Here is an 18,764-nt window from a genome sequence, read left to right as displayed (position 1 = left end):
GAGATTAGATGTTGCGGTTTCGACTTTTAGAAAAAGCATTTGTAGTATTTTGTATGAAAAATCGTGTGATTTGTGACCGTGCCTATATAATAATAAAGAGAGTTGGTATGGGTAGAAAAAAATATTTTTTAAGATTCTTTTTAGCTAAAAAAATATAGTACAGACGGTTCTAATTTAAAATTGTTAGTACAAATCATTTACAGACGGTTAAAAAATCATTTGTATAAATCCAATTTATACCGACTCTTTTACATATACGATTAAAAAAACATACTATATAGAATTTTCAAACCATGTATACAAATCATTTCTCTGATAGTTAATTTAATTTACGCATGCCTCCTTCATCCAACCTTTTCATTCCTGGAGATAGCTAGTACTGTAGTAGTACTACTTTCTGGAATGTTTTCTCCATGTAGTCAAGAGATAGAAGATGCCTTCATGTAGTCTAAAAAAAGAGAAAAATGTTTTCTTCACGTTCGACTGATGCTATGTGTCCTTTTATTAACTCTGACTACGCACGCGCCACGTCTCTTCAGTCTCATGTTAGACAGCCGCGGTGTGACCAAAAATTGCGGACTTGTTTCCAAGAAATGGAATACTGCGTCTACAACGTAGAATGCATCTCCAAGAAATGAAATACTGCGTCTACATCGTAGAATGCATTTACTTTGAACTTATCTTGAAGCATATTTTGTTTGACAATACACACTAGCACGCCTACTTCACCAGCAAAACTAAGGGCCGACTTAATTTGTTCATCGCCCAAGATTGCCTATGTTTGTCCCACTTGTGGCAAATAAAAAGCTCACCACGACTTAGCTTGCTTACGGGTATCTTCCCACAACTTCATGAATATATGACGTGTAGGACCACGCTAAGAAAAAATTGGCACGCCTAATTCTGTAAGTTGTGACCCGGGACCAAACGTTCGTCTAATGAGTCAAACTTGGGTAAAGATAATTGTGGCAAAGTGTTTGGTTAACAAAATATGTGGCAAAGCGTGGCATTGTTAGGCGTGACATTGTTAGGTCTCTAAGAGCGTCGTCTACGGAAGAGTAGCCAAATTAATCCATCAATATTTTCGTATAGAGTGCTCTCTAAAAAGATTGTATTTTTACATCTCTTTTCAGTTCAACATACTATCTATATTTTATTTTTTATATTTCACTCTTCTATATTTTAATAATATCTTATAATAAATTATATATTTGTAACGGTTATATTTGCAATAGCTATATTTTAATGGTTATATTTGTAATAGCTATATTTCAAATATCTATATATACAAATTTATCCACTATTACCGTTGGTATCTCATTATCTACATATGCATGTCTCCTTACTGTATAAATTCGGATCCTCTGAATTCACGCTTGTGAAGTTAGAGGTAGCACAATATGTTGCGAGGAGTGCTACAGTAGTTCAGGATGGTACTGTTCTCATTACTAGTACTGTAGAAATCATTTACTGAGAGGATTCCAATTCCTTACCACATCCGCTATCCTTGGTACTACTAGGAGTATTTTTCTTTAAAAGGAAAGCAGTAAGTGATGAAGGATTTAATCCGACCCAATCCCAAGAAGCAAGCTTTGCTATGCACATACGGCTATCTATCTGTCCGTAGGCTATAGCTATCCAAGTCTTGTACTCCTGTCCCGTGGGCTCTGTGTTGACTTTGAGTCACATCCCCTTTACTCCTGCTCGTTGACCTTCTAGACACGCAGCCAGCCAGCTCGCGCATGTGCCGGTGCTGCACTAAGTTAGACCGCATGCCAATCTAGTGAAAACAAATTTTATAAAATCTTATCCTATAAAAATTCTTTTATGTGTTGATACGCATTTATTTATTTTTTCTTCTTTAACTTAATTATTAGATCACAAAATGTATGATATAGATAAAATTTCACAAGAACCTTTCTAAATAAAATTATGTATAATTTATTTCCTGATCAATTGGTCTCCTCCCGCGTATTGGCGCAACTTTGATGCACCACATTAACTATGCTCGTATACATATATATATGGACACGATTAAAGTGCCAAGGCAACACGAGCCGGTCATTACTGTACTGCCACTTTATTCATGTTCACAGGGATCGTCGGTAGGCTGCACTGGAAAGGCCCCTTTTATAGCGTCCGGGGAACGTGACGTAGAGTCAAACTCACCGAAATGCTACTACGGGGTATGTCAGTATGCCTAGCTACTATGCCATGGCGGTCAAAACTGACGAAGGCGACCAGGTTTTGGCGTCGAATCTGGTAGGAGTAAAACCGGCTGGCTTGGCTTCACTTCAATGGGATGGCTTTATGAAATATGAATCGTGACGCAACAGTATGTCGGGTTCGAGCCGGGACGGACGTGGTGCTAGACTGACAACCTTTACAAACCGAGCAGGCGCTCAGTGCCTCAGTCCCGGTCAGTCACATACCTGCTACTTGTACCAAGCCAAAACAAGAGTTGGAAGTCAGGAGATGCAAGTGAAGACGAGCGACGCTACACGAACGGAGCTTTAGATCATCTTCAATCATATTCTCTTCGTTAAGTTCTATTTTTTTATTCTCTTTTTCGTTCTCATTTTTTTTATTTTCTCTTATTTACAACAACTTTCTTTTAAATAAAATCATAAAAGGAAAAGAGAGATAGTCTCGTCGTGAAGAGAATGATGTTAGAAATTTCTTCATGACAGAAGACGTAAAGAGAAACCGTTGGAGCGCTGAAGTGAACGAAAATTCCGTTGTGAAGAGATTCTAATTTCTGAAGAAAAACCGTTGAAGATAATCTAACGGAGTCAAATACGGTTGCCCACCATACACCATTCGTTGAAGGTCCACCACCATGGCCAACACATCACTACATCAGTGGGTAATATAGTAGCAGTAGTAGATTTTATTTTAAAAAATATTAATACAACTCATAAACATATATATACAATCACATCATCACGCGTACACACTCACGCATCTTTCTTCCTCCCCGGTTTTTGGTCTACGGGAGTCGAGAAGAGGAACGTGAAGGCCGCGCGCGCACATGAGATGGCTGCTGGTAGAGCTAACAAGCATTGAATCGAAGGGGTCGGCCGGTCGGGTAGGGCAGAGATGAAGATGATCAATGGGAAGGAGAGGAAGGAACACGGCAGCGCATGCAGTCTGCCTCGTCGCATGCATACGGCCAAGGGGATGGAAGCCAAGTGCGTCGCAACACGCCATATGCGGCCACACACCCGGCGCGATTAATGCGACGCGGCATCGCAAGGAAAAGGCGGGCTAGGGCCGGCCGCGCGGCACAGCCACTGCACACTGCACTGGTGTGTGCTGTATCGCCCCACCACCAGGCTGACTTTGCCACGAGCTCAGAGTAAATGCACACTTCTCTCTCTCTCTCTCTCTCTCTCTCTCTCTCTCTCTCTCTCTCTCGATGAAGCTAGCTGCATCGGTGTCCTGGCCGGGGAAGCTGGTTAGCCTTAGCCCACACAGCACAAAGGTCAGCGCTGTGCTTTGGCCGCGGCTACCGTTTGTGTGGGTGTGTATATATACGCACCTATACCTGACCCCCTTGGACCCGGCCTTGTCCTCGAGCTACCACAGACACCAACAACGCGCGCTGGCTTCTTCTAGCTCAGTCGCTCGCAACAAGACACAGATCAGAGAGCTCTCTGCCTCAGCCGCCTCGCTCTGACGGTCTCGCGCTTGTTCTTATACGGCGCCGCTTCTTGTCCACCACCGCAGTTCACTCGCATCACAAGCCCGCGCACGCACCACAGAGAGGATTCGCAAGGGAGCAGCTAGCTCGACGACCATGGTGAGGCCACCGTGCTGCGACAAGGAGGGCGTCAAGAAGGGGCCGTGGACGCCGGAGGAGGACCTCGTCCTCGTCTCCTACATCCAGGAGCACGGCCCCGGAAACTGGCGCGCCGTCCCAACCAGAACCGGTATGTGGTTGCCTAATCCGTGTCCGTTCATTTCCATGCATGCGTGAGAGATTCTAGATTAGATCGCGTCGATCTAGATTCTGAAAGATCGTATGTGCGGATGATGCAGGGCTGATACGATGTAGCAAGAGCTGCCGGCTGCGGTGGACCAACTACCTCCGGCCGGGCATCAAGCGCGGCAATTTCACCGACCAGGAGGAGAAGCTCATCGTCCACCTCCAGGCTCTCCTCGGCAACAGGTACGGAGATTAGAATACACATGTTGTTTCCTTCTTGGGTGGACTACTAGCTTGATCTTGCGGTGTGTTACATGGTGTAAGCAAAAAAATGCTGATGTGTCGAACGCATGGTGCGGTGTAGGTGGGCGGCGATCGCGTCGTACCTGCCGGAGCGGACGGACAACGACATCAAGAACTACTGGAACACGCACCTCAAGCGTAAGCTGCAGAGCGGCAGCGACGCGGCGGCCAAGCCGCCGGCGCACAGGCCGCCGTCGTCGTCCAAGGGGCAGTGGGAGAAGAGGCTGCAGACGGACATCAACATGGCGCGCCGCGCGCTGCGCGAGGCCTTGACGCCGCTAGACGACGTCAAGCCGCAGCAGCCCGACGCAGCAGGCGCGGGGATCGTCGGCGGCGACAGCCCGGAGTCGAGCTCGTCGGGCGCGTCGCTGTGCTCCCCCTCGGCGGCGGGGCAGTACGTCCTGTCCACGGACAACATCTCGCGGATGCTGGACGGGTGGGCCAGCAGGAAGGGGCGCCGAGGCGGCAGCGGTCCGGGCACGCCCGGCGGGGCGGAGAGCGCGTCCGGGTGCTCGGAGGCATCGGAGGTGTCGTACGGTGGCGCCGCCGTCGTGTCTGCGGCGCCGGCCAAGGGTGCGCCACTGTTCGAGTACGGGACGCAGCCGACCGTGGCGGCTCAGCAGACGCAGCTAACCGCAATCGAGTCGTGGCTTTTGGACGACGACAGCAACTACCACCATGTCCAGAGCGGCAGCCTGCTTGACGTCGCCATGGATTACCCTTTCTAGCTAGTGTGTTAAGCGATGCGGCTCAGCTCAAGTGAATCACTTGAGTGAGGAGTGCTGGTACTAGTGTCCTGTTCCCTAAAGAAAACTACATAGATCCTATAGTATGTCAGTGACTAATTGGTTGTTGCAAATCAACTGTCACTTTATCTAACTACTACACTTAGGATCTGCTTAGTTTTCATTTAGATTCGAAGAACATGGAGGCACTCCTAATCTGTTATTATCCTTACTATGAGTGAATATGTTCTTGGGGTTTTGGTTTATTGTAGCCTTCAATTTGGAGTAGATCCCCTTGAGCAAGTTGCAGATTGTGTGGGAGCGTGGCATCAATATGTCACATACTTGTCATAAATTGTGGTGCTGCTATTATCACTAAATTAGTACTAATTGATATTCTAGTAATTGTTTTCATACCTCTGGGTAATGCATATATATCTCATTTTTCTCATTTTTCCGCAGAAGTGGCACATATTCCTCTCAGAGATTCATATATGGCCCCAAAAAAGTATACTATCCTTGGCCACTCCTGCAGTTTCACACATCTAGCAATGGCACGCAGGGGCGAGCCAGTATTAGACGGCCACTGACATATTTCTCGCAAGTTTTTAAGAAAATATTTGACTCGTTACAAGTCACCTTGATATAAACAATCTTAGTACGAACCCGGCCACTAACTTTTCTAGATCCGCCCCTGAAATTAGAACAGCATGATGAAAGATATGCGTTAATCCATATTTATGCATGGCTCAGGATAGATCGACATGATACGTACATATATGTAGTTCTCATTAAATACAATGCACATGGAAATACATGTTAGGTTTGGTCTTTAGGATAGATCGACATGATACGTACATATATGTAGTTCTCATTAAAAAATATCTGTACAATGCACATGGAAATACATGTTAGGTTTGGTCTTTATAGCTAATAGTACTTCGGTACGGATTTGCCGTTTGGTACGCCAGATATATCTAGATGTATATATACTTAAATGCTTATGGGCTATAATATTCTTAATTTGTTCTTTTATACCAAGCAGTACTAGTTTGAATGCAGGATAGTCCTACTCCTACCTACATAGGGCAAAATTCTTATTTGCTATAAAAACAATTCCTCTTCCCTCTATGCCGCTGTAGAAAATGAAATTTGCTTATCTACCATTTGTTTCAATTTTTCTTCCTTCGTACCACTCTGTTAGACTTTCGGTCAGTTATGTCCTATAAATTCACTGTTCATTGATATTGTTCACGAGCACAGAGATTTTCGGTTTCTTCAAAAAAATACTAGAACTTTTTGTAAATATTCTATAATCTATGTGCAACCTATTTTAATTGGATTTATTTAAAAATTTATGTAGAAAAAATTCTAAAAAAACTACTTTTATAACTTATACTAATTGTTAGGACCACAAATAAAATTGCAAAAATCTTGAAAAATTCGCTAGTATTTTTCTTATGTGATGAACTAATTTCTAAAATTATTTCTAGCCCTAGCTTATATGGTGAAAAAGTGAATTCATGTGTAATACTCCATTTATACGCAAACCTAGGGCTAGAAATAAGTTTAGAAATTAGTCCATCATATAAGAAGAATATTAGTGAATTTTCTTATATTTTAATAATTTTATTTGAGGCCCTAATAATTAGTAGAAATTATAAAGCAGTTTTTTTTGAGAAATTTAGTTTAAATTCTACATAGTCTTTTTAGTGAATACAATTAAAATAAGTTATATATGAATTATGAAATATGTATAAAAAGTTATATGATTTTTAGAGAAATAGAAGACCATTAATTTTTAGAGAAACAGAATACCACTATGTTTGTGAACAATACCGGTGAACAATGAATTTAGATGGTAGAACTAATCGAAAGTTTAACAAAATGACATGAAAAGAATGAAATGGCCAACGGCTTGATGTTTAACTTGCGTAAGACGATGCCAGGTTTGTCATGAGAAATCCAGTACCAGAAACAAATTGCCATGTTTGTTGTGCCATATCACAGCTGCGTACACCTTCATGTTGGCCTCAAAACTCCAATATTTATCTATTTACCTCCAACATGTACCCTTCGGATCACCACATGATGATTGTGGATACATATTTTTCTTCTTCTTCTAAACTACGCTGTACTAGTAGTGGAACAATCAACGATTTGATGTTTCTATTAACATTATTTTTCCAAACTTCCCAAATTTCATATAGTTGAAATTTAGAAAATGTGATAAGGCGACGAAGGCCAACAACTGGTGGCGGGGTTAGGGGTTTCGGGATTTAAGGTGTCCTCCATACTTGCCGGACTTAGAAGATTTATGGGGGAGAAAGGTTGGCCTGACGAAGAAGGTGGACATATAAGCAGCAGTGGGGGTATCGTCGGCCGTGAGCGGCGGAGAATAGCCGATCGGCTAGGATGGGACATGGGCATCTCGACACATCAGATTAGTGTGGTGGGGGTTATGGGAGTAGATCTGTTGGTGTCCTCACTGTCGAAGATGGTCAGAGGCGGGCGGGGGAGAGAATGAAAACGGTTGTGAGTCGAAATTTTTTTCAAAAACAAAATTTAACATCTGCCTTATTTTTCATTTGGAGAATAGGAAGTTGCCAGACATTTAAATACACGACATGTGTGAAGACGACACAGCCTCTCGCCAACCCATGCATCCAACGACCCATCAACCATGCACTACGTTCATTTCCAAGCTGTAAAAATGGTGAAAAGGACTAAAGTGGCAGCCATTCATGGGCACCCTGCACTCCCAAATTGCCAAATGGCCATGTTGCCCTGGCTCTCGGTTCTCGCTGAAAACCTGAAGGGCCTCTAACCAAGGCAAGAGACTTTGCGTCAGAGGGCCTTGAATGCTCTGAGGATTGTGACAGTATACGGAGCATATATTCAAGGCACATGCCCCCATTACCTTCGAATTCAGATTAAACGAGACATTTTGAAAAGTGAGATTTTCCCCTCGCAATCAAAATCATCGTTTGCAGATATGTGTATTAGCATTTGGTTATTCTTCCATTTGATAATGACACAAGTCACAAATGGCCCATGCCCTTGTCTACATGACAACCCCCGTTCCTCATGGGGTTGCACTTGGAGGTCCCATGCCGTTCGTTTCAGATTTCGCATTGGTTCCTCAAGTGCATGCAACTGATGATAACCGGCTCAGCAGACAGACAAACAAAACCCACTTAATACTGTACCCGAGAATGCTAATCAGGCACTGTTAATGGAACAGCACATCCTGTGATTCTAAACAAACTTGTACTGCGTTTGCGGAATCGTCGCGTTATTGAAGTGAAAGAGATGAACCAGCTACAGGTAGCGCAAAGAGCAATTAAAGGAGGAAGGGAATCAACCTGATGCTGATGGCGTTTTAGATTCTGTTATCTGATAATAGAAATGGGGTTACCCGTGTTCGAGAAAAAGGGAGATGGCGTTCGCAGAAATTGTAACGGGGAAGGAGGAAGTTGAGGAGCAGGACCCCAAGGCTTGGGTGCATTGAGCTTCCTAGCGATTATTCTGTGTTTGTGTTGAATTCTCTCCCGATGGGAGTAGGGATAGGCGTGGAGTTGGGACGGCAGTTTCTCCTGTTTATTCACGAGTAAATATTTTAATAGATTCATATTTGTTCCTTATATACTGTCTGCGGATATATTTATAGGTATAAATCACTACCTAACATATATACAGGTACCAGTAAACACTTCAACTCCGACTCCACCCCATGCCTCCCCTCACACTCCAACTCCACCCCTGCCGCCCCCTCATACTTTCACACACAAGAACACAACACACCATGACACCAGCCCGCGTCCCTACTCCAGGCCATATATTCGCTGCGGGCTGCCATCACGTGTCGGTTTGCTGCTATCCGAGCGTCGTTGCCACCCAGCCCTATGGCTCCCCGGCTCCCCGCCCTGAGCCGCTCCACTTAGCACCACCACGCCGCTCGTCTGCCACCGTCTGAGCACCGTCGCCTTGAGCTGCGTCGTCGCTACCCTGCGTTAGCGGGTAAGTAGGTATACCTGTGGATGACAGGTTTGATCTTCGCTCTTCGCTCACATGCGAAGTAAAAACTGGTTAGTACAAATATGGGTGAGCACTATCCATATTCATAATATCTTATTGTCATTTATAGTGTAGAGCGATATGTATATCCACTTTATTTTAACTTAATTAACTAGTTAATTAAATTAAACTATAGCAAATTTATGAATATTCACGAGTCGGCCATCCCTACATGGTAGCAACCAGGGGGCTGCCTGTAACTGGATAGGTAAACCCCTCATGAACTATATGCTTTTCCTCTCTGAATGAACGGGCAAAAAAACTTGTACAGCGTTTGAGCTAATTGCTTTGGCTGAACACCTCGGTTGATTCGGTGCTGCCACTACGCACTTTACGGATGAGGACATGTTACAGTGCCACAGGTTATGTGTGAGTGACGACTCGAAATTGCATTTTGCGTTTATGATCACATTGGGGTTACTTCCCGTGATTGCACAAAGCAACAAACCAGACCAAGCGCGTCTCACCCGTGGACAAGCGTGGAAGAAGATAGTGAAAAAGAAAAGAGAGTTTTTTTTAAGAGAGAAAAGAAAAAGGTAGGCAAGCAAATGTATGGCATGTGACCATCTGTACAATATAATATGTATTTGAAAGGAAATTTTTATAAGATCTGATCTTATATAAAGACACTCTTTTATATATGTCACATGTACCTTTTCTCTTCTTTCTCTTAGTTATACGTATTATCTTTTAGATCAGAAAGAATAACATATAAATAATATAGATTAAAATCTTATAAAAATCTTTTGATAAAAAATATTATAAAATTTTCTTTTCGTGCATCCTGATCTCCCAGTCCCATGGGCCATGGCAGATTGGCCGTTCGGCTGGCTAGCTTGCCCAGGCTGGCCGACATGTCATGTTTCTTCATTAAGTGCCCTCCGTGCACCCAGCTTCAGGATACAATCGGAGAGCACGGCATGATTTCTTTTCTGGTACAGATAGTACATTTCAGCGTCGATTTGTCAAGTTTTCATTTTCGAGCCACTGTTCGAGCCTGAGCTAATCAGGCCGCTACACACGTTGCACATTGTTCAGTCCTTCTAGTGAACGTACGTAACAGTGTCACAGTACCCTCGTTCCTTTTTCTTTTTGACATGAACAGTGTGACAATCTGTTATTTCACCACCTTTGACATGCATAATCCTCATGGTTGCTAACACTTCCAATATTTTTGATTAACTAGCGAGGTTGCTCATAAGTATTTCATAATTAATGATTTAATGTAGCTACGGTATATTTTGGAGATAGATCTATAACCATCATGAGGTAAATAAGTTATGTACTGATATCTCAAATATGTAATCGTGTTCTATATGAAAAATCATACCTAGACTAGGAAAGATCTTCCCGCATATTCGAAAGTAATACAATATAGGAAGGTTACACTAATAGACTTTAAGAGCTTATTTGGCATAGCTTACAAGTAGTTCCTAGAGTGGAATCAGGAGAGCTATACCAAACAACAGTTTTCAGTTTTTAATTTCCCGAGTAGAATCCGTAAGAGTGATTTTCTTAAATGAACTAGATATTAGAAGCTGAAAAAATAGTTTTCCCTGATTCACTTATCATATAGAATCACTAACAATCATTTTTAGCTCCAGAACTACTTTCCTCAGAGAATCACTCCCTCTAAAGAATTTAGATCAGAAAAAACTCTACCAAATATATCTTAAATATAATACATCTCTTCGACTTTGACTATATAAGGAGATAACATCCAATTAGGAATCTAAAAGAAAGAGAGGACCAAGACTAAAGGAAAAAGACTAGGGTAGTTATCTATTGTATTCTATTCAAATCCGTATGTCATTGACAGATTTACACTGTTATAATCTGGATTAAATAGTTGGTATAAATCTTTTCTTTTTACAACGATTAACGGGGAAATTTCTAACTCTTGAGGATTAATATGGAAGCTCATTTTTTAAAATTTACTAACATAATAGATATCATCCAAACAACCACACTAATTACTCTCAACTCCAACTTGCAAAAGCTTCCGATAAAAGTTTTTTTTAGAAAAACATCACATAAAAAACCTAAAATGACATCTAATTAAGAAAATAAAACTAACTTTGTAAAACGCATCATATACATTTTTTTTAAAAGGACCTATTAATTTGTCACCGCCACGGTTTTCATTGGAGACCATAAATAAACTGACTCCACCCGTGAAGCAACTGAAATAAAAAATCCCGAGCTCAGACATTGAACCTGGGACGAAGGATGGAACCCAGTGACCCTCCCACTGAGCTATCACTCAGTTTCTAACATCATATCCATTTCACAACTGAGATGGAGAAATTTGTAGCGCTACAGTGCTGAAGAATATGATTCCGTGGAGGGAAAGTCAGCTCAGACTAACATGCCCCTCTCGATCCTCGTGATTACTGTTCACAACTGCATTATCGGAATGATCGAGCCGATGGTATTAATTGTATGTGCCCTGTCTTAATTGTGATCACGATACGTACGTACGCGCAGTCAATGGAATGAGTCCGCGGTGATCGCGACTCGGCGAGCGCGCGAGAGAAGCTGGTGCGATTCGTTTCCCTCCCGGAGAGGCAAAAATCGTCGACTAGGGATCGATCGGTCGACACGATCGCATTCGCGTGCCATGGGCGTGGCGCCGCACCTAAACCTGACGCCACCGACCGGGTTCGACAGATCCGCGGCGTGCGCGGAGTGTGCGTGGCCGAAGCCTGCCGCGCCGTGTCACCGCATGTTCCCGCGGCCACCCTGCCGCGCATATGCACTGCAGCCAACAGAAAAATAAATTTTATAGATCATATTTAAAAAAATTCTCGTAACATCTTATTTATATTATTTATTTTGTAATTTAATAGTTGGACTGAAGAAAAAAGAGATGAAATAGACATGTATCGTTACAGAAGAGCCGATCTTTCGTAGAATAGGATCTTATAAAATTTGCTTCCAAATATAACAGACTACTCCTCATCATCCGTCGTATGTGCCCGCAATGCCCCGTCCCGGTCAAACAAGGATGGCTGATGAGAAAAGCATCTTCAGTGTGTATACACAAATTATCTCATCCGTTCATACTTTTTACATAATATTCAATTATCTATTGGTTCTCTAATATATTTTATAGTTTTTTCTTTACTTTCCAACATGAATATTTTATAATTTTTTCTTACCTTATCAATATGAATCTTAACTTAAATGGTAAAACCGTTGTTTTGACTAACCCTGTGTAGAAACCCTTTTTCTAGTATTTACTAGAAAATTTCGTTCTTTCTTTCTCTTTTCTTTGTTATAGTTGATATAGTTGCACTTAATGACAGATACCGGAAGTCCATACGTACATAAATATTAGTAGAAATTTTCCCTTCCTATATGACGAGATGGTTGAGCTCACGCAGCTCTACAACTTTTGTGGCTGGCTAGCTAGGATGTTTTTGTTGCTTCGTGTGGCTCAGGACTGTCGATGCGTGGCGTCCTTTGGTAAGTCGGTAAGGGCCTGATTGACTCGTCGCATATTCTAACTTAGTCCATATTTGTGAGCTAGACTCATCTAATTAGACTACATACATGTAATAATATTTTGTTTCATTGTTTATATCTATTCAATCTAATTGAAAAGAGGTGATGTTTAATTGTTTGCATAGAAATATATTATATAATATAAAAATAGACAAATGTGTACTACTATAATATTTATTTTTGCTCAACTATACTTTTATAACCTTAATTTATCTTATTAAGACTTAATATTCTTCAAAATATATCAATATCACTTAATACACACTAATCACACATTAATCACATAATTAGTAGGGCACCAGCCTACATTAAACGAGCTCGACTCTATGTAAATACCCAAAATATACATATCTACAAGACGCCAGGCTAAAAGGGATATACATGCAACAAAAACATACTACCTGTATCCAATAAGCCAGATTGAGCCATATACAAGCAATCAACCTGCACTAAGGGTCTGTTTGTTTCAAGGGATGAGGTGGAATGGGATAGGATAATTCTTGTTTTTGTGGTGTTTGGTTCAGAGACAGCAGGGATGGGATGATCCCTCTTAAAAAATATTCTCTCAATATGCTGAATGAAGATATCCCTCAAAATCGATGGGACAAAGCCATCCACCTTTGCTAATCATGCACATTAGTAAAATAATTAATGATATTAGTATGTTTGTATTACTTATTAGTACATATTACTATGAGATTAGAATTTGTAAGGGTTAATGTACTAATTATTGCTAATTAACGAGCCAATTAGAGTATGATTATAATTAATTAATATATTTTATTGTTAATTAGTAATGACTATGGCAAGAGTAATATTAATATATGTTAATTAGTGTATTAATAATTATTATTATTTAAAATTAAAAAATATAATTAGTTAATGATTCTCATCCTCATTCGTCCTCATCCTTTCAACCAAAAAAAAAGAGACTCATTCTATCCAACCAACTTAAAAAAAAGATTATCTCATCTCTAAAAACAGGAACAACTCTATCCTATTCCACTTTGTCTCGGATGGTCTTCGTGCGCGGCAGGGTAAGGCACCCGACGATAGATGATATCTGGTACGGCACATCTTTCCTGTCAAATCCTCAACCAATCTTTTCCGCGGCTAGCTGGGCGGGCGGCCGTGTCAATACTCAATAGATGGATCTTATCAATTTTGCTAAAGAACATATCTTAAAATTCCACGTACAAGCTTTAGACTTATGGAATAAATATATATATTAGTAAAAATGTCTAAACATTAGTATTTTTTTTTGACTTTTCTACATCTGAACTTGCAATACTTATGTGTGACCCACTTTAATGCGTGACAAAAAAAAGATTAAATATTTGATAAAAAAAATCTATCTGTTCGTCTGTCTCTTAAATGTAGTTATGTAAGTAACTTTATAAAAAAATCATAAGTAAATTAGAACGGATCTCTGAACATTTTAAGAAACATGTTAAGCCAATTTAGATCGGTTGTTCAACAATTTTTATGAACATATTAGAACCATTCAAATATAATATCAGATCTAACTGCTATTTTTTTTTTTAAAGAATAATTTTGTTGCAAGCAAGTTTAAAAAAACAAATTGGTTCAAACTTGTAATAATTTTGTATACTTTTAAGAGCAAAATAGATATGTATAACATAAGACTAAAATATGCATGCGTTGTTTTTAGATTTAATCTTTGCTAAAAACTGAAGGACCTTCCGCAAAAGGGGAAATGGAAATCCATGTTCCTGTAGTTTGCACAAGCTCGATCAGGATTGTGTATGCAAGATCTAGCGGATAAAAATGAATGGAACTGCAAGTTTCAGCCCTGGTGGCGACTAGCGATAGCTGTAGCGCTAGGCATGTGCCCCTTTTCAATGTAACTTTAGCTTATCACGCTAAAAAAACGAGGCTGTTTTTATTTACTTATCGAGGGAGAGTTTGTCTGATTTTAACCCTCAACTATAAAAACATGTAATTCACACATTAGGATCTTGTTTTGCAAAGATTCAGATCTTAAATTTTTTTAGAGCTGCTTATATCCAGCTCTAAAAAATCTATATCCTAAAACTATAGATGGATTGAAGGTATTTAATTAAGTCATTTATTTTTTATTTTAGATAAAAAATAAATGTTTAAATTATTTTAGTTTATTATACAAACTTCAGATCCAGCATAGATCTCGGATCTGGAGTTGTGCCACACAACCCCTAAACAATCAATTCCGGTTCAATTAACACCCAAACTGTTTTAGGTGGGTTTTTTTTGCTGACATAGCAGTGGTACTGAAGGTTGGCCCCCTTAGCAGTGCCATGCAACCATTGACATGTCTTCCTCTTATTTCGTCCAGTCAACATTGATGTTTCCTCCCGCTTTAACGACCTTGTACGACCACCATCGTCGTCCAGCCGCTCCGCTCCTTTCAGCAGCTATAAAAGGGCACCTTCGGCCTCGACACACCCTTTCTGCACGCATCCACTGCTCTCTCTCTCTCGCTCTCTGTGCCCAAATCACCACCGCCAAGATCGTCTTCTCCCACTTCGGCGAGGGAGCACCCACGCTGATCTCCTCTGGTGGGGAGTGTCGCGCCGCGTCTTCACATGCAGAGCACCACGTCACTGATAGGAACATGCGTGAGGGCTCGCCTTCGTTCATCATCCATTGCAGCACCGCCACGATGATCTTCACCCTCGGTCGTCATCGTTCGCTGTCGCCATGCCTCTCTGCGTCATCTTAGGCCAAGGTAAGACTACCTTCGGCTTCACCAAGACTGTGCGGTGCCGAGGCCCCGCCTCATGGAGCCCCAACATCGCCGTCCACTCGAAGCGGCGGCTACCATTCCCCTCACCTCAATCGCGTGACACCTCCATGGACGAGCTGGTCAGTCAAAAGGGGTGGCGAGACCGGTTGGAATAAGAGGAGATCATCGAGACTACCGGGCTTTAGGCGAGCTCGGTGTACAAATTGAACTGGAATTGATAGTTAGGGGTCAGAGTTATACAATTTTGTAGTTTCGGATCAAAATCAGATGAACTCAATAGTTGAGGCCCAAAAGTTTTTTTTTTCTAAAAAAACTAATCCCCAATTCCAATGGAAGGGATTGCTCTGGAAATTGTTATGTTCAATTCAACTTTGGACTATACACTCGAGATTTGATCCATTTTCCAAACTCGCTATTTTTTTGAGGACTAAATTCACTATCTAAACTGGCAACCGCCTAACAAGAATTGGCCAGATGGGTTGAAAAAAAGAATTGGGCAGATGGCCCATTAGCACAGCCCATTGGCTGAGGACGCCCAAACCAACCCACAACGCGATAGCTTTTTATTTTTATTTTCGGCCGAGTCATCCTGTATTTGCAGAATTATATTTTAAAAAAAAATTACAAAAACAAACATCCGTTTGAGAAAAATCACTTATCCTGAACGAAGTAGGCCAATTCTTCAAAAAAAATCAGATGGACATATATTTTTACAACTTTTAAATTTTCGAAATCTCTCCTACTTAAAAAACACGCAAGGCGTGTTCCGTCCGCTGCCGAATATTCCTTCGCTCCACTCGCGATTCCTTCGCCTCCCTCGCCTCACTCTATCAACCCCGGCCGTGCCTCCCTCGGCCCTGCCGCCTCCCTCTGCCGCCACACAATGACATGAAGCTGGACATGTCCGTGGTTGAGAACCACGTCAGCTTCCCTACCGGCGACGACGGCGGCCTCTCCTTCGCCGCCGAGGCTGGCCATGGAGCTCCCCGCCTGCGCCGATGTGAGCAGCCGATCCCCCTCCCCGCCGCCTCCTCTGATTGATGCGTTGCCGCCAAGTCAAGCGGGTGGCCGACACCGTACAGCCTTGATGGCCAAATGGATCCACGAGATCCATGCGCTGCCAGCTCAACGGGTGGCCGGCACCATCGAGGCGGTGGGCGGAAGGATCTGCTAGGCTTGCGCACGTCGTCGACTCTGGTCGGTGACCAATGCCATCGATGTGGTGGATGGATGGATCCGAGAGACCCGGGCACGCCACCAGGAGCCTGACTAGCAGCAGCCGCCCTGTAGTGGTTCGTCATTCCCCTCATCCTCCTCCTTGGTCTAGCATGGTGTGGAGATGCATCCGACCCTGGGGTTGATTTCTTTCTTTGCAAAATACTTTCTTTTCTGGATGCTCATCACTGCTTTTGTTTAATCTCTCTTATACCCGCAGCAATAGTGTTCATCCAAGCTTTTTATAATCTCTATAAATTTTTGCGTGTGTGCACAGGTAGTTCCATCGCAGATGTGGATGCTAGCTTTATCCAAGCTTAGATAAGTGCTTATTTTCTCAATGCTTTGATATATATCTGTTGTTGCATAATTCATAATGAGTTGTGCCATTGTGACTGAAACTTACTGCAGCTTTAATCGCAAGGTTCTTTTAGTTTCTGGTAGTGAAACTTACTTCCGATAACCAAGAAGACAAATGGTATAGAAGATGAAGCAAAGTTCAGACGATATTTGACAATCAGGTGATTGGCATTGCAAAGAAACTCTGTGGTATTTCGCAAATGATGCCTTCAGCCAGATATTCATTGTGAATGCATTTTTGGCAGTTGTAGTTTATTATATTTGAAATACTAGATGGAGCCTTCTCACCTGTGGTTCCAAACTTTGTAGGAACTACTAAATTGAGTCCTTACGCTTGACTGATTTTTCTCAGGTGAATGCTTTTAGCAATTCTGTTTACTAGATGGATCCATTACTTCTTAACCGAATTGTTGTTGTGATACATCAATGTAACTTTCCTGCCTTACATCCATGGTCTTTTTGTAATATCTCATGTACGCACCATGGTCTCTCTATTTAGTCATGTACTCTTAAATCAACTGTAAATTTGTCCGAACCCTCCTAGAGTGCATGTTCACTCAAATATAATATTGTTATACTCTCACAGTTTTATTCATGGCTTCTTCTCTTTTGGACAGAAAGCGCTAAAAGTGTAGAAAGGGCCTTGATCTGTCGACTTTTCCAACTAGCAAGCATGCAAGATGAATAGGTTATTGTGCGTTCATTATTTCATTATGTTGTGGTTTGTGTGTTCCATGAGTTTGTCAAAACGACAGCAGTGTCGGTTACTGCTGTTCTTTCAGGTTAGCCCTTCTTTTTCCCATTTTTTACCTCTTCCAAATAAGATTAACTACATAATTTTCTTTTTTAAGTAGCTGCTTGGTTGTTTTGTTGCAAGAAATCCATATGGGGACCAGATATATGTTGGATATAAAGCTCTGCTTACGCATCTGCTATTTCTCAGCTCCATGTATTTTTTTATCCATGTCATTAGACAATGAAAAGGCAATGTAATATGTGCCTGCACTGCAACAGGCTCCATTTTTTTTAGTTGGCATAGGTGAATTGAAATATTGTTAGTTTTACACATATCCTAACACCTGGGTAGCTCTGCAGGCTATCAGAAGAAAGTTGGCGACCGGCAAGGCGGTGCAGCCATGGATGATCCATTATTATCGTTCATCAGAGTCCAGTAAGTGTGAATTTTGGGGATGCTCTATTGTTTTCCTGTTTTTATTTTTTGCATATTGCTTTTGACATGGTTCCTATGGGTTGTGAACCCACCTGTAAAATGCTATTTATACCGCGTTCTAAACTTTAGCCTATACACTCAGATGGATCCAAAATGTAGCTTCAACTATCCATCATATAAGCAAGAAATAGTTCGAACTTCAGACTGACAGCTGGCTGAGTGTAGCTATGTTTGAGGCATTTATCTTCTTTGATGGAGCAACGGAAGTGATTTAGAGGTAGTGGGACTCAATATTTCGATTGACATGAGCTAAGCACTCTATGTGCATTTATTTCTTTACTGTTAACCATCATGATATTGAACTATTTTGATTTAATTTATGGTTTTTAGACTTACAATTGAACTATAATGAGTGTGTACTATAAGCACATGATAAATATTTTTAGCGGGAGGGTTCAAATTCTTGCATGCAAAGCTTGTTCCCTATTTAGTTAGGGTATAGTGAGATTTTGAGAAAATGGTTTGCATTTGTATCTATACTACATGACATTGACAAGAAATGTACTCACTGATGCTTACACCTACATGCCACATTTCTTGTCAATTTTGACATGCTTTTGGCATTTTTTCGTTGTTCCTTCTAAAAGCTTGATATGCAAGTCCTTAGATCGTTGCAAACTAAATCAGAAAATCTAACAGCATAAAGTTAAGCAACCTTTGTTTTGAGATTGC

The 18,764-nt window shown here is 41.4% G+C and overlaps 1 protein-coding gene and 1 long non-coding RNA gene across 2 annotated transcripts; both read left to right on the top strand.

Annotated features, from left to right (window-relative positions):
• Positions 1-3,461: 3,461 nt before the first annotated feature.
• LOC133891798 (transcription factor MYB30-like) lies at positions 3,462-5,370 on the top strand. Its single transcript, XM_062332553.1, has 3 exons — positions 3,462-3,932; positions 4,042-4,171; positions 4,293-5,370. Exons 1-3 carry the CDS (start codon positions 3,800-3,802, stop codon positions 4,957-4,959), a joined length of 930 nt encoding a protein of 309 aa, XP_062188537.1. The 5' UTR covers positions 3,462-3,799; the 3' UTR covers positions 4,960-5,370.
• Positions 5,371-16,726: 11,356 nt separating this feature from the next.
• Positions 16,727-18,067, top strand: LOC133891318 (uncharacterized). Its single transcript, XR_009904177.1, has 3 exons — positions 16,727-17,022; positions 17,479-17,643; positions 17,957-18,067. It is a non-coding gene; the product is annotated as an uncharacterized LOC133891318 (long non-coding RNA).
• Positions 18,068-18,764: the final 697 nt, after the last annotated feature.

This window comes from Phragmites australis, chromosome 14 (genome assembly GCF_958298935.1).
Source record: "Phragmites australis chromosome 14, lpPhrAust1.1, whole genome shotgun sequence".
NCBI lineage: Eukaryota > Viridiplantae > Streptophyta > Magnoliopsida > Poales > Poaceae > Phragmites > Phragmites australis.
This window is presented reverse-complemented; position numbering and strand designations above follow the sequence as displayed.